Source organism: Suncus etruscus, chromosome 8 (genome assembly GCF_024139225.1).
Source record: "Suncus etruscus isolate mSunEtr1 chromosome 8, mSunEtr1.pri.cur, whole genome shotgun sequence".
In the NCBI taxonomy this organism is placed as follows: Eukaryota; Metazoa; Chordata; class Mammalia; order Eulipotyphla; family Soricidae; genus Suncus; species Suncus etruscus.
In genome coordinates this window covers 33,406,365-33,426,480 of record NC_064855.1, presented here as the reverse complement: position 1 = coordinate 33,426,480, position 20,116 = coordinate 33,406,365, and the positions used below count along the sequence as shown (strand labels likewise).

The window sequence follows — 20,116 nt, the reverse complement described above, 5'->3', positions numbered from 1 at the left end:
TTGGGGAGTTTACAAAAGGTTTGGCCTGAGGGGCAAAAAGGGGGATTTGCATGGCTGCAGGATGGAGGAGGAAGCTAGAGGAAATGACTGAGGGACAAGGTACAATGCAGGGCTGAATAGGAATCCAGCATAAATGGTTATGGTAGGCCACTCATGTGTTGGTTAGGGCTGAATAAAGATGATCTCTCTGGAAGCCTGACTGCATGTGAGTTTTCTACCCGCCGAGATCACCTCAGAACCCCCTGCTGAACAGGAGGTACTTACATGTGGTCCTGGGCTGGAGGAGAAAGGCCTCCATCATCATCCAAGCCCATCCAAAGGGCCTTATTTATTATTTAATTCTACAATCTTATACAATATTTTAGCTTTTATTTTATTGAAACAATTGTGATCAACAATATCCTTCATAGTTGAATTTGAGATGTAAAATGAGTCAGGGCTCTTCCCACAACCAGTGTTAACCTCCCTCTGCTAATGGCCTCAGAGTGCATCAAATACCACCATCCTTTGCCTCTTGGCCTGCCAATATAACAGGCTCCTTTAAGTTTAGATTGTTAAAGTTTATGTCCGTTGGGCCTGGAGAGATAGCACAGCGGCATTTGCCTTGCAAATTTCTGAGCAGACAGCCAGGAGTAACCCCTGAGCACCACCAGGTGTGGCCCCAAAACCAAAAAAAAAAAAAAAGTTTATGTCCCTTGACTTAAACTTTAAGACTTTTGGCAGAACTGAGGTGTTTTTTTTTTTTTTTGGGGGGGGGGTGTCACACCCGGCAGTGCTCAGGGGCTACTCCTGGCTCTATGCTCAGAAATCGCCCCTGGCAGGCTCGGGGGACCATATGTGATGCCGGGATTCCAACCACCATCCTTCTGCATGCTAGGCAAATGCCTTACCACTGTGCTATCTCTCTGGCCCTGGCAAACTGTTTTTATTGAATACAGAGACGATAGCTCAAGTTATCCTGAGCCTGTCCTGCCCAGGTTTACATATAAAGCAATCTTTGTTTTGGGTGAAACCAAGTTGTAAACAAACAGATACAAAGAAACCAGGGATGATCTTTGTTTTGAGTAAAATAAGGTATAACCTAACACAACCAGGAACAAGACTAGATTTGATCCATCTCCTATGGTCCCCTGAGCCTGCCAGGAGTAATTTCTTTTTTTTTTTTTTTTTTTTTGGTTTTTGGGCCACACCCGGTGACACTCAGGGGTTACTCCTGGCTATGCGCTCAGAAGTCGCTCCTGGCTTGGGGGACCATATGGGACGCCGGGGATCGAACCGGTCCGTCCTAGGCTAGCACAGGCAAGGCAGGCACCTTACTTCTAGCGCCACCGCCTGGCCCCAGGAGTAATTTCTGAAGCTGAGCGCCCTCCAGATGTGATCCAAAAACAAAAAATAAACAAACAAAAGGAATTAAGCCCTCAGCAGAGCCTGGAATCAGTCCTGACCACTATATGGTCTGTGCCCAACCCCTTCAAAAATATCCACAAAAACAAAAAGGTTTGGGCCCGGAGAGATAGCACAGCGGTGTTTGCCTTGCAAGCAGCCAATCCAGGACCTAAGGTGGTTGGTTCGAATCCCGGTGTCCCATATGGTCCCCCCGTGCCTGCTAGGAGCTATTTCTGAGCAGATAGCCAGAAGTAACCCCTGAGCAACACCGGGTGTGGCCCAAAAACCAAAAAAAAAAAAAAAAGGTTTAAATTAGAATTCAGAGATATGGGGCCAGAGCAATAGTACAGCGGTAGGGTATTTGCCATGCATGTGGCTGACCCGGGACAGACCCAGGTTCAAAACCTGGCATCTCATTTCATCCCAGCCTGCCAGGAGCAATTACTTTCTTTTTATTTTGTTTTGTTTTGGTTTTTTTGTTTTGTTATTGTTTTTTTTTTTAGCCTACACCCGGTGATGCTCAGGGATTACTACTGGCTATGTGCTCAGAAATCGCTCCTGGCTTGGGGGACCATATGGGACTCCGGAGGATCAAACTGTGGTCTATCCTAGGTTAGCGTGTGCAAGGCAAATGCCTTTCCACTTGTGCCACTGCTGCCAGGAGCAATTTCTAAGCACAGAGCCAGGAGTAACCTTTGAGCACCACCAAGTGTGGCCCAAAAACAAAACAAAGAAAAATTCAGAGATTCGTCAGGATTCTTTATTCTACCAAGATTTTGTGACTTTGTTAGTGGCTTCGTGAATTCATTTTATTCTTGGTCTTTTTTCCAGGTCTCTTGAACATGTTGAAGACCCCAAGAAAAGAAACCACTTCTGTATACACTCCAGGGCCAAGCTACTAAATTTAATCCTTTTGAAATCCATTGTGATTGCAAACAGCAGGTGCTCTCTGCTTTTTAGAGCTGTATTTCACAGAGTCAGGCCATGGAACTCAGGCATTCTTCCCCCTCTGGTGGTATTGCACTAAAGAGAATATTATTACAGAAACATACAAGGTTTAGGGTATGATACACCTCAGCTATATTCTATTATTTTTTGGGCCACACCTGGTAATGCTTATGGGTTACTCATGGCTTTGCACTTGTCAATTACTTCTCTTTGCAGTGCTTAGGTACCATGTCAGGTGCTGGGTTGAACCTGGGTCAGCTGCATACAAGGCAAGTGTCTTACCCTCTGTACATCTCTCCATCATCTATTCTTTTTCTGGATGTCTCTGGTAAGCAGTGCTAAACCATGTAACTGGAAGTGCTATCTTCTCCACTTGATGATGCTTAATGTGGTTTTCAGGACGAAGGAGCTCAAGGGCTCAGTGTGGGCTTGGCATGCAGAAGATCCAGGTTCCTTCTCTGGCATCACCTGATTCTCCAACCACCTTTGGGAAAGACCTTAGTCCTTTACTAGGGAATATTTATAAGCAAAGAACGAGGTATATCCTTTGGGGACGGAGAGATAGCACCATAATAGAGAGCATTAGCCTTGCACCTGGCCAATCCGGGACAGATCTGGGTTCGATTTCCTGCATCCCATATGGTCCCCTGAGCCTGCCAGGAGAGATTTCTGAGCACAGAGCCAGGAGTAACCCTGAGAACCACTGGGTGTGGCCCACCCTCCCCCCAAAAAAAGAACTAGGAATATCCTAAGGAGCACTAGGGGGCGCTCCAGGAATAGTCCTAGAATATCTCTGGATAGCCCCCCCCCCCCCTTTCTCATTTCCTATTTTAGCACAGACAGCTAGCTAGGTGCAAGATGGCCTGAATGCTGAATGGGGTCTCAGTGAGATTTGGGACACTGTCTAGCCTTGAGGTTCAAAGCATGAACCAGATGGACTTGGCATGTCTACCAGGAGGTAGAGAGATAGTCCAGGGATGCCTTTATATTGGCACCTCTAGGTTCAATTCCTAGTATCTTTTTTTTTTTTTTTTTTTTTTTTTGGTTTTTGGTTTTTGGTTTTTGGTTTTTGGGCCACAGCCAGCGGTGCTCAGGGATTACTCCTGGCTGTCTGCTCAGAAATAGCTCCTGGCAGCCACGGGGGACCATATGGGACACCGGGATTTGAACCAACCACCTTTGGTCCTGGATCAGCTGCTTGCAAGGCAAACGCTGCTGTGCTATCTCACTATCTCTCTCTGCCCCCCCCCCTTTTTTTTTTGGTTTTTCAGGCCACACCGGTTTGATGCTCAGGGGTTATTCCTGGCTTGGGGGGACCATATGGGACTCTGGGGGATTGAACCGTTGTCCTTTCCTTGCAAGGCAGACACCTTACCTCTAGTGCCACATCACCAGCCTCAATTCCTAGTATCGTAAAGGACCCCTAAAGCCTGCCAGGAGAGATCCCTGAGCAGAGCCAGAACTAAACCCTAAACATCATTGCTTGTGGCCAAAAACCAAAAGGAAAAAAATGTTTAGCAGTTCATGCACATGTGAGACCCCCAGTTTAATCCCTGGGGGGTTAGGAGGACCTGAGAATTACAGTTTTGTCCTAGTGATCCACCTTGCTCCCTGCTATCTCTACTGGAAAGAAAGGAAAACAAGGGATTAGACGCAGGGGTCCTCAAACTTTTTAAACAGGGGGCCAGTTCACTGTCCCTCAGATCATTGGAGGGTCTGACTATAGTAAAAACAAAACTTAGGGGCCAGAGAGATAGCATGGAGGTAAGGCATTTACCTTTCATGCAGAAGGTCATTGGTTCGAATCCCGGCGTCCCATATGGTCCCCCTTGCCTGCCAGGAGCAATTTCTGAGCACAGAGCCAGGAAAAACCCTGAGCACTGCCGGGTGTGACCCAAAAACCACACACACACAAAAAAAAAAACCTTATGAACGAATTCTTATGCACACTGCATATATCTTATTTTGCAGTGAAGAAACAAAACAGATACAAATACAATATGTGGCCCGCGAGCCATAGTTTGAGGACCACTGATAGAGTCTTAGTACAATGGATAGGGGGATAGGGCATGCCTTGCACTTGGCTGATCCAGTTCAATCTCCTACATTCCATATGGTCCCCTGAGCACTGCCAGGAGTGATTCCCAAGTGCAAAGCCAGAAGTAACCCCTGAGCAGCACTTGGTAGTCATTGGTACACTAGATATTGGTAGTGAGTGAGAGAAATAGAATGCCCCCTGTCACCCCACACCCATCTTCCTGTGTGACCTTACCTGATGGTAAGATCAGCCCATTTCTGGGAGGGGTCTTTGGAAGGTAACAAAAGGATTGCCACAGGGGCAGAAGGAGGATTCATAGGGAAATTCAGAGAGAAGCAGCTGATAACTTGGCAGAAACAGGTTGAGATGTCAGGGCAGCTGATGAGAGCCTGCTTAAAAGGTTAGCCTAATACTAGGGTGTATTAGCAATAAAAACTTCATGTCTGGGCCCGGAGAGCCCAACGACATTTGCCTTGCAAGTAGCCGATCCAGGACCAAAAGGTGTTTGGTTCGAATCCCGTTGTCCCTTATGGTTCCCCCTGCCTGCCAGAAGCTATTTCTGAGCAGACAGCCAGAAGTAACCCCTGAGCAATGCCGTGTGTGGCCCAAAAACAAAAAAAAAAAAAAAACAAAACAAAAAAAACCCCCACAAACTTCATGTCTCCTGAAACCTGACTGCCTGTGGATAATTTCCTCGTTGCTATCCTGAACCCTGAGACCCGCTGGCTGGTAGGGGCTGCAGGCACGTGGCCTGGGACAGCAGAGAAAGGCCTCTCACCATCCATGCATCTCACCATCATCCATCCACCAACATCCAGGACTCAATAATTAATATGTATTTCAACAAAACCCCCCCCTTTTTTTTTTTTTGGTTTTTGGGCCAAAATTTATTTATTTATAAAAATAAATTAAAAAGTGTTTCAGGGGCCGGGAAGGTGGCGCTAGGTAAGGTGTCTGCCTTGCAAGCGCTAGCGTAGGACCGAGGTTTGATCCCCCGGTGTCCCCCATATGGTCCCCCCAAGCCAGGGGCGATTTCTGAGCACATAGCCAGGAGTAACCCCTGAGCATCAAACGGGTGTGGCCCAAGAACCAAAAAAAAAAAAAAGTGTTTCAAAAGTCCAGCTTTGGCAAAGAAACCCTCAGGTCTGTAAATGATTGACAAAGTTTTGAAGGCTCAGTTTTCATCCACAGCCAATCCTGGGCTCTTGAGGACAGGTAGGAGGTGAGGTGATATGGCCATAAAATATTCAGGATGTCCCTGGTACAGTTCAGAAACTCCTCCTGAACCAGCTTAGTCCTGTTGGTGCCAGCAGCAGCAAGGATGTAGCATGGGAACCCCCAAAACCAATCCTTGTTTAGGCACTTATCTGCTGTCCTGCCTGCCAGTTTATCAGTGACTCTGGGAGGTCAAACCCAGGTTCCCCACAAACAAAATAGCCTGCAACTGCAATTTTTTGTTAAACCTGGGTTCAGTTCTTGTCATCCTTTATGTTTCCCTGAGCCTCACAAAGAGTGATATCAGAGCATGAATTCAAGGTTAAGCCCTGAACACTGCAGTCTTTGGCACCCAAACTAAAACTACAATAAGAAAAAAGAAAGTGCCAGCTAGGCAGGAGTGATACTAGAGCAGGTAGGACGCTACCTTGCACATGGCTGACCTGGATTCCATCCCCAACACCAAATGGATCCCGAGCCTCACCAGGAAAGAACCCTAAGCACAGAGCCAGGTGTAAGCACTGAACACTGCTGGGTGTCACCCGGCAGCAAAACAAACCAACAAAATCTCAAGAACCAGAGAGATAGTTTATATAGGAAAGGGTTTTAAGGTACCTTGCACATGGCCAATCTGTGTTTGTTTGATCCCTGGCGCCCCATAGCATAGGGTTCCCTGAGCTCTGTCAGGATAGATCCTTGCATGTAGAGTCAGGAGTTAGTCCAAGCACTTCCAGGTGTGGCCTTTTACCAAAAGAAAAAATTGCAGTTTCAGGCTATTTTGTTTGTGGGGAACCTGGGTTTGACCTCCCAGAGTAACTGACAAACTGGCAGGCAGGACAGCAGGGACTGTCCCAAAGCATTTCTTGGAAGACCTCCAAAATGACAGTATGAAAAAGGTAGTCGTGTAGCGGCTAGAGAGATAGCATGGAGGACAGGCGTTTGCCTCTCATCCAGAAGGACGGTGGTTCGAATCCCGGCATCCCATATGGTCCTCCCTGCCTGCCAGGGGCAATTTATGAGTGTAGAGCCAGGAGAGACCCCTGAGCACTGCCGGGTGTGACCCCCCCAAAAAAAAAAAAAAAAAAGGTAGTGGCTAGAGAGATAGCACAGCGGGGAGGGTGCCTGCCTTATACTCAGCTGACTGGGGTTTGATCCCAGCGCCCATTATGGTCTCCTGAGCACCACCAGGAGTAATTCTTATTTTTTTGTTTTCATTTTTGTTTTTGGGCCACACCCGGCGTTGCTCAGGGATTACTCCTGGCTGTCTGCTCAGAAATAGCTCCTGGCAAGCACGGGGAACCATATGGAACACCGGGATTCGAACCAACCACCTTTTGGTCCTGGATCGGCTGCTTGCAAGGCAAATGCTGCTGTGCTATCTCTCCGGGCCCGTAATCCTTATTTTGTTTGTTTTTTGGGTCATACCTGGTGACACTCAGGGGTTACTCCTGGCACTGTGCTCCAAAATCGCTCCTGACAGGCACGGGGAACCATATGGGATGCCAGGGGATTGTCCTAGGTCAGCTGCGTGCAAGACAAAGTCCCTACCACTGTGCTATTTCTTCGGCCCCACCAGGAGTAATTCTTTTTTTTGGGGGGGAGGGGGCACATCCGGTGATGCTCAGGGGCTACTCCTGGCTATGTGCTCAGAAGTCACTCCTGGCTTGGGGAACCATATGGATCGCCTGGGTATCAAACTGCAGTCCGTCCTAGGTCAGCCGCGTGCAAGGCAATGCCCTACCTCTGCGCCACCGCTCTAGCTCCAGGAGTAATTCTTGAGCAAAGAGCCAGGAGTAAGCCCTGAGCACCACTGGGTGTGGCAAAAACAAACAAACAAACAAACAAACACAAAGACCCTCCCATAAGCTCCCCAAAATAGACATTCATATATTTGTTTGGTTTGGTTTTCGGTCACACCCAGTGGTGCTCAGGGCTTAGTCCTGGCTCTCCCCTTAGGAATTATTCCCAATGGGCTCAGGGGACCTTATGGGAGGCCGGGAATCAGGCTTTACTCCTGGTTCTGTGCTCAGAAATCGCTCCAGGCAGGCTCGGGGGACCTTATAGAATGCTGGGATTCGAACCACCATCTATCCTGAATTGGTTGTGTGCAAGGCAAATGCCCTACTGCTGTGCTATCTCACTGGCCCCGAAATAAAATCATATTTTGTTTTATTTTATATTGGGGGAGCACTTGAGAAGAATTCAGGAAGCACAGGGGTCATTCTGGTCATCTCTGACCTTTTGGCAGCTGTTATGGACTTGAAGGGGTGCTTTACATTTGGTCGCTGGTGCTCTCAGGCCAAAGGCTTCTTGTCTTCTCCTCACCTTAATGGAGATGGAGGTCACTGGCTCGGATCACGAATTTCAGGGCCCCAGGGTTTTAGTGACTTTTTTTTTTTTAATCTCGTAGTCTTGGCCTTGGGTTCTGCTGCCAACCAGAATGATTCTTGCATGCTCTGGTTCCAAAGAGGGGGATGGTGAAGAGCCTTGGAAAGCCTTGCCTGGTGCAACAGGATGTGGTGGCACTGAGTGTCTATAGCAGAGATAAAGTTTCTGCCGAACAGCTCTGTCCCCCACCCAACCACCCCAGATTGCTGAGCCCCAAATGGCAATAGCACCCTTATCACTTTGTGATTGCTCCTCATCCTGTGACTTGAACCCTGGCTTTGACACCCTTCTCTTCTGCCACTCGAATATGGAACGAATAGTTAAAAGGAGGTGACGTAGGGCCGAAGAGATAGCATGGAGATAAGGTGTTTGCCTTTCATGCAGAAGGACGGTGGTTCAAATCCCGGCATCCTATATGGTCCCCTGAGCCTGTCAGGAGCGACTTCTGAGCATAGAGCCAGGAGTAACCCCTGAGTGCGGCCGGGTGTGACTCAAAAAACAAAAAACAACAACAACAAAAAAGAGGCAATGTCCAGGGCTGGAAGTTGAGGGTGGGGCGTTAGACCCCAGGAGTAGGGGCCCTGCCTGCTGGGCGGAGCCCCGAGGTTTAGGGGCAGGACCTTGGTGTGAAGGGTGGGGTCCCAGAGGCAGAGGGGAGCCTCAGATGTCAACAGGTGTAGCATGTTGGCTGGTCAGGTAATCAAACAGGGTGTGTCCCTTGTCTGAGTCCCAGGGCACCCTTTCCCCTAGTTCTCCTTGATTATCTCATCGAGGCTCTGGAGGAGCTTAGTCCCGTCCCGTCCCGAGGGCTAGCCACTGAATTAGGAAGGGATCTCCAGTTCATTTCATAGTACTCAGTGCTCAGTGGGTAGGGGGTGAGATTTTGTGTAGAGGGGCATGCCCTGCCCTGGAGATATTTGGGGGCAGCTTTTTGGGGAGCTCTTCAGAGCAGCCCAGGTCCTGAGGCATCTTGGCTCTTGAGGATCATGTCTAAATGACACAGGTATCCCAACTGCCAGCTCCCAGACACCCTGAACTTCCTGAGAGGGGATTCTTTTGGCCCCAGGGTCCTGCTAAGATGCACCCCATATCGCCTCTGTGTCACTGAACCACTAAGCCAGTGCAATCAGTGGGGGAAACCCCAGTTTCATGATAAAGATCATGGGACGCTGACTCACAGCCCAGACCACCTGACCAAGCTTCTGCTGGCCAAGAGGGCCCTGACAAGGGGGTTCCCAGCCAAGACTTGTTTACCTTTATCTTGCGGTCCTACCAAGCTGTGGCTCAGCAGTCAGTCGAGGTTTCACTGGAGCCCCCAAAAGTGGATCCCTTCCCTTGTGCCTACATCCCCTTTCTTCCCCATCCCCCTCCCCCGTCTCCTTATCTTCCCCCCCCCCCCCAGAAGGCTGAAAATCCCAAACATTACTGACTGCCCTCTATATCCAAGGCAGGACTTGCCATATGCATTCCATCCCCATTTGTCTAGGAGAGATTTGGAGCTCCTAGCTACAGCCCAACCAGAGAAGAGGAGGGTTGTATTTACCAGGCGGTGTGGTTGCTGATTGCTGAGTCACTGGGGGGCAGCCCCCCCCTCTATCTCTGACTCAGTTTCTCAGTCAGGCTGCTAAGGGTGATGTGGGGAGAAAGGGATAAGAATCATCATCAGGGGCCCGGAGAGATAGCACAGCGGTGTTTGTCTCGCAAGCAGCTGATCCAGGACCAAAGGTGGTTGGTTCAAATCCCGGTGTCCCATATGGTCCCCCGTGCCTGCCAGGAGCTATTTCTGAGCGTGGAGCCAGGAGTAACCCCTGAGCACTGCCGGGAGTGGCCCAAAAAAAACAAAAAAAAATAAATAAAAAGAATCATCATCAGGGGCTGGAGCAATAACAGAGTGTTTGCCTTGCACGCTGCCAACCTGTGTTTGATCTCAAGTATCCCATATAGTCCTCCAAGCGTGCCAGGAGTAATTTCTGAGCACAGAGCCAAGAGTAACCCCTGATGTCTCTGGATATGACCCAAAAATCAAAACGAACAAAGAATCACACCATTCAGGTTCAGAGCTCTGCTTGGGACCGGAACAGAGGTAGCCAGAGGCCAGATCTAATTCTTTCAATCTCTGGATTTCCTATCCTTGCGTTTGGTGTTGTTTTGGGACACACCCAGTTGTACTCAGAGCTGACTCCTGGATCAGTTGGTCTGGGCTGACACCTGGCTCAGGGCTCACTCCTGTCTCTGTGCTCAGGGATCATACCTGGCTCTGAGTTCAGGGATTATTCCAGGTTGTGTTGAAAGAAACTATGGCATGCTTGGGATAAAAGCTGATTCCTCTGTGTGCAAGACAGCCTTTCCCTCTGTGGTTTTATCAACATCATGAGGTATTACCCCCCCCCACTTTTATTTTGTGTGTGTGTGTGTGTGTGTGTGTGTGTGTGTGTGTGGTTTTTGGGTCACACTCGGCAGTGCTCAGGGGTTATTCCTGGCTCCAGGCTCAGAAATTGCTCCTGGCAGGCACGGGGGACCATATGGGATGCCGGGATTCGAACCGATGACCTCCTGCATGAAAGGCAAACGCCTTACCTCCATCCGGCCCCTACCCCCGCCCATGTTCTAAAGTCAGGTTCTATCCCTACACTACCAGTTCCACTCTAAATTCAACCAAAGATCCAGAGACTAGTTTAGAGTGTGAGACTCCAGCCAGATTCATTCTTGGGCTGGGAGCGACTCCTGAGTGGGACTGGGAGTAAAGCCTGAGCACCCTGTGTGTGGCCTTCAGACCTGCCAATCAAATAAGGAAACCCACACAATGTTAGATCGATAATACATGTTTTTTTTTATTTGTTTTTTTTTTTTTTTTCAGCCACACCCGTTTGATGCTCAGGGGTTACTCCTGGCTAAGTGCTCAGAAATTGCCCCTGGCTTGGGGGGACCATATGGGACGCCGGGGGATCGAACCATGGTCCTTCCTTGGCTAGCGCTTGCAAGGCAAACACCTTACCTCTAGCGCCACCTCACCGGCCCCTACACGTGTTTTAAATAAACCTTACATAAAGGATGCTTTGTCCTCCATTTATCCTCACCCAAAAACCTCACCATGACTTTGGCTTGTAGGTCCCAAGTGTTAGAGGATTTTTTTTTTTTACACATTCTGGTTGGCAGCAAATGATGACCCACACTTCTGAAAAAGTTGTTTCTCTCTTCTACATGAAAACCACTTTTCTGGGGATCAGAGCAATAGTACACCAGGTAGGGCTCTTATCTTGCATGTAGTAACTGGTCAATCCCCTGCACCCTGTATTCCTTAGTGCAGAGCCAGGAGTATCCCCTGAGCACATCTGTTTGTGGCCTCCATCCCCCAAAAACAATTAAATCATTTTTCTTGGCTGGAGAGATAAGACAGCAGACAAGGTGCTTGCCTTGCATATGGCTGAAACAGGTTTGATTTCAGAGACTTCCCAAAACCTACCAGGAATGGTCCTTGAGCTAGGAGTCAGCCCTGAGCAATAGCACAGCCGTAGGGTGTTTGCCTTACAGGCTGCAGATCCAGGGTGGACCTCAGTTTGACCCCCCAGCGTCCCATATGGTCCACAAGTCAGGAGCAATTTCTGAGTGCATAGCCAGAAGTAACTCCTTAGTGCCACTGGGTGTGTCCCAAAAACCAGAAGAAAAACAACAACAAAGTGCCCTTTTTTTTTCTTTTTGGGCCACACCCGGTGATGCTCAGGGGTTACTCCTGGCAATACATTCAGAAATCGTTCCTGGCTTGGGGTACCATATGGGACGCTGGGGAAATTGAACCGCGGTTTGTCCTAGGCTAGCCCAGTCAAGGCAGACGCCTTACTCCTTGTGATACCGCTCTGGCCCCCAAAGTGCTTTTTTTGTTTGTGTGTCACATCTGGCACTGCTGGGATTTCATGCTGTACCAGGCTTCCCACGTGTAAAATCTGAACCTCCCACTTCTAAGCTCTCACCTCTCTGACCCTGGAAACTGTTTCTTGGCATTTCATAAGGTGGTTGTTCTACAAACAGGACTCAACCATCTTCTATACAGCCTACTTTATTCCCATCAAGTTCTTTTTTTGGGTGTGGTGAAGCTATACCCAGTAGTACTCACAGGTTACTCCTGGCTCTGCACTCAAAAGTCACAGTCACCCCTGGTGGACATGGGGGATAATATGGGATACTAGAGAGCAGCCTGGGTTGACTACCTGCAAGACAAACTAACTCCCTTCCAAACTATACCTGGCCCTTCAGCAAGCTCTTTCTCATTCTAGAGTCTTATCTTTGTCCTTAGAAAGGCACAGAACAGGGGCCCGGGGAGATAGCACAGCGGCGTTTGCCTTGCAAGCAGCCGATCCAGGACCAAAGGTGGTTGGTTCGAATCCCGGTGTCCCATATGGTCCCCCCCCCCCCCCCGTGCCTGCCAGGAGCTATTTCTGAGCAGACAGCCAGGAGTAACCCCTGAGCATCGCCGGGTGTGGCCCAAAAACCGAAAAAATAAAAAAATAAAAAAAAAGAAAGGCACAGAACAAACCTTTGTGTATGAGCTACAGATTGGGGACTCATCCTGGAGGGTCGCTGTGTGTGTGGGCCTAAAAACTAAATAGAAAGTGGAGTTTTTTTCATCCCTAGGCACAAGATGTAGATTTCCAGTGCAGCCCTGAGACCCATACTCCAGATTACTATTTTGTTTTGTTTTGTTTTTGGGTCACACCCGGCAGCGCTCAGGGGTTACTTCTGACTCTATGCTCAGAAATTGCTCCTTGCAGACTGGGGTGACTTTATGGGATGCTGGGATTCAAACCACCGTCCTTCTGCATGCAAGGCAAACACCCTACCTCCATGCTATCTCTTCGGCCCCATGCCCCAGATCATTGCCACAACGATGGCTTCATGTGCTGTATTGGGTGTCTGGGCACTTCTGGGGAGTATTTTCTGAATGGTATTTTCGGACCAGGAAATTTTAGCAAACCCTTCACCAGGTGGGTTTAAGGGGGAAGGGTTATCAGTACCCCAATAAGAGGGTGGCAGGTCTGGTTAGCACTCGCAGTGGGAGCACCTAGGAACCCCTTGGCGGCTTGGGGCCTACTTGGGCCACAGGGCAGGCATGGATGGATGGCCCGGTTCGGTTCTATAGTGCTGAGTCACAGCCAGGCCTCGAGGGAGTGGGGTGCGGTCCGGGGGGGGGGCCGACCCCCGCAGGCCCCTCCCTCTATAGAAGCAGAGAATCTGGGGTGGAATCACAATCTCAGGATCTCAGCTGCCCGGGGCGAGGGGGGCTCCGGAGGCCCGGGGCGCGCACGCAAGGGGCCCTGCAAGGCGGCTCTCGCGCCCCGGCCCAGGAGCGGGGGCGTGGCGAAGAGAAGCCACGCCCCGGGGCGGGGAAATGGGCGTATCCAGAACGCGCCTATAAAAGACGCGCGACGGGCGATCCCTGTTACTCTCCGGTGGCGATGGCGTCGTTCACGGTTAAGGCCTACCTGCTGGGCAAGGAGGATTCGGTGCGCGAGATTCGCCGCTTCAGCTTCAGCGTGGGCGCCGAGGCCGAAGCCGAGGCCGAAGCGGCGGGGGCCCGGCCCTGCGAGCGGCTGCTGGCCCGGATAGCCGCGCTCTTCCCCGCGCTCCGGCCCGGCGGCTTCCAGGCGCACTACCGCGGTGAGCGGGCCCGGGACGTGACGCAGCGCGGGCGGCGGGTCCGGCCCGGCCCGAGTCGACCTTCGGAGCTGGCGGGGCTGGGCGGGGGCGCAGCGCGGGCGGCGGGGAGGCGCGGGGAGCCGGAGGTGCGGGACGGGACGGGACGCGACGCGACGCGACGCCCAGCCCGGCTCCAGGCTCCCGGGCCAGCCGCGCCAGGTTGGACGCCAAGGTCCCTGGAGCGCGGCTTCCAAGTCCTGCTGCGCTGGTGGGCTGGGCCGGGCCGGGCCTGGCTGGGCCGGGTTGGACCGTTAAGGGCCGCAGCACTCCCGGCCCCCCGCAACTCCCACCTGCCCTTGGGGTTGGCGCATCCTCCCGTGCGCTGATTCGATCTGGAGCTGGGGGGGCCCCGAGCGCGACCCTGACCCTCCTTGGGGACCTTTGTTCGTCCCCCTTCTCTCGGCCCTTATTTTGTTTGTTTTGGGCCGCTGTGTGCGTGGCCTGCAGGCTTCTCCCCGTTGTCCTGTTTGTCTTATGCTAATCGCCGGCTCTTAAACTCCACCCTGGAGCTCCCCCAACCTCCGAAACGTCATTTGCACCGTGGCTCATGTGTCTCCACTCTCTAGATGAGGACGGGGACTTGGTGGCCTTCTCCAGCGAAGAGGAGTTGAACATGGCTTTGACCTACGTGAAAGATGGCCTCTTCCGTGTTTACATCAAAGGTGTGGCTGCAAGGGGTGGTGTGGGGGGCACTGGGATACCCCCAAATGGACCCCAGATAGGGTCTCCATTCACCTGAGCAGTATGGTTCTCCCATTTTTCTGCAGGGTGGGGGGACAGGAAGGCTGTGCTGCCAGACATCCATCCCACCTCTCTTACTGATTGAGGCTCACTGTGGATGATGGCTGAGAGAATTTGGAGTGCTGTGTGGGGTATTTGGGAGTGAGGAGCCAGGCCCAAATACCTTGTTGCTCTTCTCTTGTCCAGACCACCTGGACAGACTGGGACCTTCCCAGGCAGATTCTCAAGTAACATCAACTTTTGTATTTGGGTTTGTTTTGGTTTTTGGTTTTTGGGCCACACCCAGCAGCACTCAGGTTACTCCTGGCTTTGCATTTCAGAAATAGCTCCTGGTAGGCACTGGGGGTGCAGAGGATTGAACCTAGGTCGGCAGCAATGCAAGACAAATGCCCTTATCAATGTACTACCACTCTGGCCCCCCTATCGTGCTTTTTTTTGGGATTAGATACCCAAGAGTTGACCCAGAGGGGCTGGGACTTGGAACCCAGAGGTCCCCGTGGGCTCTCAAGCTTATAGACCTCCCGAAAAAGGGGGTGCCCTCCTGAACATAACCCCTTTTTCTCTTTCTCCTGCAGAGAGGAAGGAATGCCGACGGGAACACCGCCCTCCCTGTGCTCAGGATGGTGCACCCCGCAACTTGGTGCACCCCAATGTGATCTGTGATGGCTGCAATGGTCCGGTAGTGGGGACCCGGTTCAAATGTAGCGTTTGCCCAGACTACGACCTGTGTGCCGCCTGTGAGGGGAAGGGCCTGCACCAGGAGCATGCCAAGCTGACCTTCCCAGGTTTTGTGGGGCACCTCTCAGAGGTGAGGAGAAACTTCTGGGCCAGAGAGGAGAGAGGGACACTTCCCCATGCCTCCCAGCCTCTGACTAGCCCTACCCAAACCATGCCCACCTTGGTGTTCCCCAACCTTTTACAAGCCCTGCTTCCTCTGAGCCCTCCCCTCCCCTTTATTTACTCTTTCTCAGGGCTTCGCACATAGCCGTTGGCTCCGAAAGCTGAAGCATGGCCATTTTGGGTGGCCCAGCTGGGAGATGGGGCCCCCTGGCAACTGGAGCCCACGACCCCCTCGAGCAGGAGATACGCGGGCTAGTCCTTCAGCAGCAGCACCAACTGAAGATGCAGGTGAGGGAAGGCAATGGGAGTGGCAGAGCGGAGGGAGAGGCAGGAACTGTGGTTCCATTTCAGAGACGGGGAGGCTGAGGGTCTTAGTTTCCAAAGTTCCAGGACCCTCATTTCTCTTCAAGGCTAGCAGTTGAGCCAATGGCTGACTTACATGTTCTGGAAGGTTGGATTAGTGTTTAATTCTGATCTAATTCTAGCCACCCCCATGCTAGTGATGGTGCTCAAGGCTCATCATGCCTGGCTCTACTTTGGGAATCATGCCTATCAATGTTTGCTATGATTGGCTGATGCAAAGCAAGCAAGCACCTTACGGCTCCTGGATATCTGTTCATCCCTCTGTGCTCTTTCCTGTTTTAGCCAGCGTGGGCCCCTCAGAGGACCCAGGCATGAACTTCCTCAAGAATGTTGGGGAGAGTGTTGCTGCCGCCCTTAGTCCTCTGGGTAAGTGGCTTTCTGGCATGAGGGTCCTTCAAAACCAGCTTTGCCTGCCAGGCTGCCCTGCAGAATCAGTGCTTTAGTGGGGTAATGTTAGAGGGTAAGGTGAGGCAAGAGAAAAGCAGTTTTATTTTGGAGTCAGGGCTCCTATGGGGATCATTCCATATGATGTGCCCATCATACTTTGGAGCCCAGAAGTGCCAGTGACTCTAGGAGTCCAATTTGATACCTTGAACTTTTTTTTTTTTTTGGGTTTTTGGTTTTTGGGCCACACCCGGTGACGCTCAGGGGTTACTCCTGGCTATGCGCTCAGAAGTCGCTCCTGGCTTGGGGGACCATATGGGACGCCGGGGGATCGAACTGCGGTCCGTCTCCTAGGCTAGCGCAGGTAAGGCAGGCACCTTACCTCGAGCGCCACCGCCCGGCCCCGATACCTTGAACTTTTGAGGCTCATTCCTCTGAGCTGCTGTTCGTTGGCCCCTTACCATCAGTTTATTTTTCCTGATTTATGTTTTCTTGTGGCACTCTGGTTACTCCTGCTTTGCACTCAGAAATCACTCCTGACAGGCTCAGAGGACCGTATGGATGCTGGGGATCCAGCCTGGGTTGGCTGTGTGCCAGGCTTATGCCCTACCTGTTGTGTTTCTGGCTCAGTGTTTTTGTTGGCTTTGGAAACTGGCAGTCCTGAGAACTGAATCCTGTTCATTTTCTCATGGGGTTTGGGGAACAGGAGTAGAACTATGGTCCACTGCATACAGGCAACTCTATCATACCTCTAGTCCTATTTTTGGGGCGGTGGTCAAATCCAATGGTGCTCGGGTCTTACTCCTGGTTCTGTGCTCAAGAATCATTCCCAGTGGGACCTTCTGGTTCACTGATGTTTAAACCCAGGTCAGTCATGTACCAAGCGAACACCTTTCCTGCTATCCTGTCTCTTGGTCCCTAATTCGACCTTCCTTAAACAAGGACCTACTCCCAGAGAAGTCAGAATTTTTTTGTTTTTCTGGGGGAGGGCATACGCGGTGACGGTCAGGGGTTACTTCTGTCTATGCTCAGAAATTGCTACTGCTTGAGGGACTACATGGGACACCAGGGGATTGAACTGTAGTCTGTCCTAGGTTAGCACATGCAAGGCAAGTGCCCTATCTCTTGTGCCACCGCTCACCACTCCGCCCCCAGAATTTTTGTTTTGTATTGTTCTTTTCAGGGGGTTACTTCTGGCTTTACACTCAGGAATTACTCCTGGCATTGCTGAGGGGGGGAACCATAGGGGATGTCGGGTCAGCTGCATGCAAGGCAAATGCTCTACCTGCTTTACTAGCACTCCTCCCCCATGTCTCAGAATTTTGAAGGCCTGAGGAGTGGGCTGGGCTGGGAGAATAGGAGGGTAGATGGCCAGGGAAAGTTGATCATTGGCTTTCCAGAAGTTGTCCCTTTAGCCAAGCAGAGCAGCCATGATAAGTTGTTATTCTTTTATTTTTTTGTTTTGGGGCCAAACCTGGTGGCACTCAGGTTACTTTTGGCCCTGTGCTCAGAAATCACTATAGGATGTTGGGGATGGCCCAAGGTCAGCTGCTGTACTGTCACTCTGGCCCCTATAAACTGGATCAGCTGCGTGCAAGGCACCAACCACCCCATCCCTACCCCCAGTGGTCAGTGTGTATTCCCAACTCTTCAGCTTTTTGGTAGGATCTACGATTCCTTTAGATGTCCCACTGACCAAGCCTACCTGACCAGTATGTGGGCAGCCCAGCTAGCGCACCTGCCATCTTACCAGGGGAGCCTCAGTTGCCCCCAGGTCAGCTTGAGTGACCTGGGTTTGTGTGTGTACCTCTGCCCGCAGGCATCGAAGTGGATATTGACATGGAGCACGGTGGGAAGAGGAGCCGCCTGACTCGCGGAAGCTTCAGCGTTGACAAGGCGGACCCACCAGCCTGCAGTGACTCCCCTAATGCTGGCCAGCCCAGCGGGGACAACAATGGGAGTGCCACGGTGTCCCTGGTGGAACAGATGAACAAGATTGTCCTGGAATCAGGACTGCCTTCTGAGGCAAGCATCTCTTATCCATCTCCAGGCACAAGGCTGGGAGGATACAGGGATTGAAAATCATAGGCCAGAGCGATAGCACAGCGGGTAGGACATTTGCCTTGCATGAGGCAGACCCAGGTTTGATCCTCAGCATCCCATACAGTCCCCCAAACCTGCCAGGAGTGATTCCTGAGTCAGAGCCAGCAGTAACCCGAGTGTCACCGGGTATGGCCCATAGTCAAAAGAAAGAAAATTAGTCTGGGGCCGGATAGCATGGAAGTAAAGTGCTTGCCTTGCATGCAGGACGGAGGTTTGAATCCTGAGCGCAGAGCCAGGAGTAACACCCTGAACGCTGCCTGGTGTGACCCAAAAATACTGGAAAAAAAAAAAAGAAAATTAGTCTGTGATGCCCCTACCAGGACCAGGGAGAGGAGGGGGTTAGAGTCTAGAGTGAAGGCAGTGGCCTTGCACATGGCCCTGGTTTGGTCCCCAACACTGCCTAGGGAAGGGAAAGTATCAGCTGGCACTGTACTTGGAAATAGGTGGGGGGAGCCAGGGGTAGGGCTTCCTGGGACCAGTAGCTGTTGCTTCCCTTCCAGGTTCAGGTGGAGTCGGACACAGGCTCGGGAGGCGACGATGACTGGACACATCTGTCATCCAAGGAGGTGGACCCTTCCACAGGTGAGCTCCAGTCTCTGCAGATGCCCGACTCGGCGGGCCCCAGCTCTCTGGACCCTTCCCAGGAGGGCCCCACGGGCCTGAAGGAGGCAGCAGTGTACCCACATCTGCCACCAGGCAAGTGACCGCCACCAGTCTGCCTGCCGCTTAAACTTTTGGGTTCCCCTCTGCTCCTGGCTTCCAACCAGCCAGGCCCCACAGATAGGTGAAGATGATGTGGAGTGGAGTGCGTTCCCTCCCTCTCTTCCCCCACCCTTGGGGGTGCTGGCCCATAGAGGGCAAGCACGAGGTCATCCCTTTTAGTCCCCATGTCAAAGCAGTTTTCAAGTGGCTGAAGACACACTCCTTTGGCTGAGCTAAGGGTGCCCTGGAAGCAAACTACCCTCACCCTTAGCATCAACAGATGTGTCCCCAAAACAAAAAAGCAGTGGGGCCCTTTGAGCCATTGCCTGGACTGTCTCTCTTATGTACTTCCTGAGGGGTCACACCTGGCAATTCTCTATACTCACTTCTGGCTCTGCTCAGGAGTGGCCTGTGTGGTGTTGGTCCTGTCCCTCCCACCTAGCAGTGCTCAGTGCTCAGCCCTGGGGGCTCTCTTTGCCCTGTGCATGTTCATGGGTCACAGTAAAGCATGGCAGTCCAAGCCTCAGGGGCTCTGGGGGACCTTGGGGGAAACTTCAGCTTTTTGGTTTGTGTGGGGGAATTTGGGCTATACCTGGCAGAGCTCGAGTTATTCCTGGCTCTGCTCAGAAATTCTGGCAGGCTGAGGGGTCGTGCATATATGATGCTTGGGATTGAACCCAGGTTTGCCCTGTCCAAGGTAAATGCCCTTCCTGCTGTGCTATTGCTTGGGCTCCAGACTTTAGCTTCTTGCTGGCTGGGCTGTGTGAGCTGCCCCATGGTGGCAGCCTGATCATGATGTTCTCATCCCCACCCCTCTTTGGCAGAAGCTGACCCGAGGCTGATAGAGTCACTGTCACAGATGCTATCCATGGGCTTCTCTGACGAGGGTGGTTGGCTGACCCGCCTCCTGCAGACCAAGAATGGTGACATCGGGGCTGCACTGGATGCCATCCAGTACTCCAAGCACCCGGGGCCTTTGTGAGGCCCCAGCCAGTCTGGGGTGCCCTCTGCTGGCCAGCCTCTGCCAGAAGGGACACTCCTCCTTAGAAGGAAGGTTCATATACCCCCCTGACCCCTTCCAGTGACCCCCACCAATACCCCTAGCAGCGAAGACCTGCTCACCAACTGCTTGGCCTTTGCTTCTTCTATGCTTTCCCATAAGCTGTAGGCCTGAGGCTGGCCAAGGCAGGCAGAACCCATAATGGGGTTCAGTGCTGCTCATTTCATCAACATTACAGTGGTGGGCTTTGACAGCAAGAACCCCTTGGCCTTCTCTCTTGTCAGTTTATGAAACATTAAAGATCACTTTAACCTCTC

General features: G+C 51.6%; 1 protein-coding gene across 3 annotated transcripts in view; it reads left to right on the top strand.

Moving 5' to 3' along the window:
* Positions 1-13,416: 13,416 nt before the first annotated feature.
* Positions 13,417-20,116, top strand: part of SQSTM1 (sequestosome 1) — a 479,040-nt gene continuing 472,340 nt past the window's right edge. The window contains exons 1-8 of one of the 3 annotated variants that reach the window (XR_007498249.1): positions 13,417-13,627; positions 14,233-14,328; positions 14,983-15,215; positions 15,379-15,535; positions 15,893-15,976; positions 17,814-18,019; positions 18,598-18,793; positions 19,624-19,831. Coding sequence is in view for 2 of the 3 variants with exons in the window: in XM_049778256.1 (XP_049634213.1) it covers positions 13,426-13,627; positions 14,233-14,328; positions 14,983-15,215; positions 15,379-15,535; positions 15,893-15,976; positions 17,814-18,019; positions 18,598-18,793; positions 19,624-19,781 (1,332 nt within the window). In the remaining variant the exon portion in view is untranslated. Of the gene's footprint in view, positions 13,628-14,232; positions 14,329-14,982; positions 15,216-15,378; positions 15,536-15,892; positions 15,977-17,813; positions 18,020-18,597; positions 18,794-19,623; positions 20,113-20,116 lie in introns of those variants that run through there. The other 2 variants (XM_049778257.1, XM_049778256.1) reach the window with 2 other exon arrangements.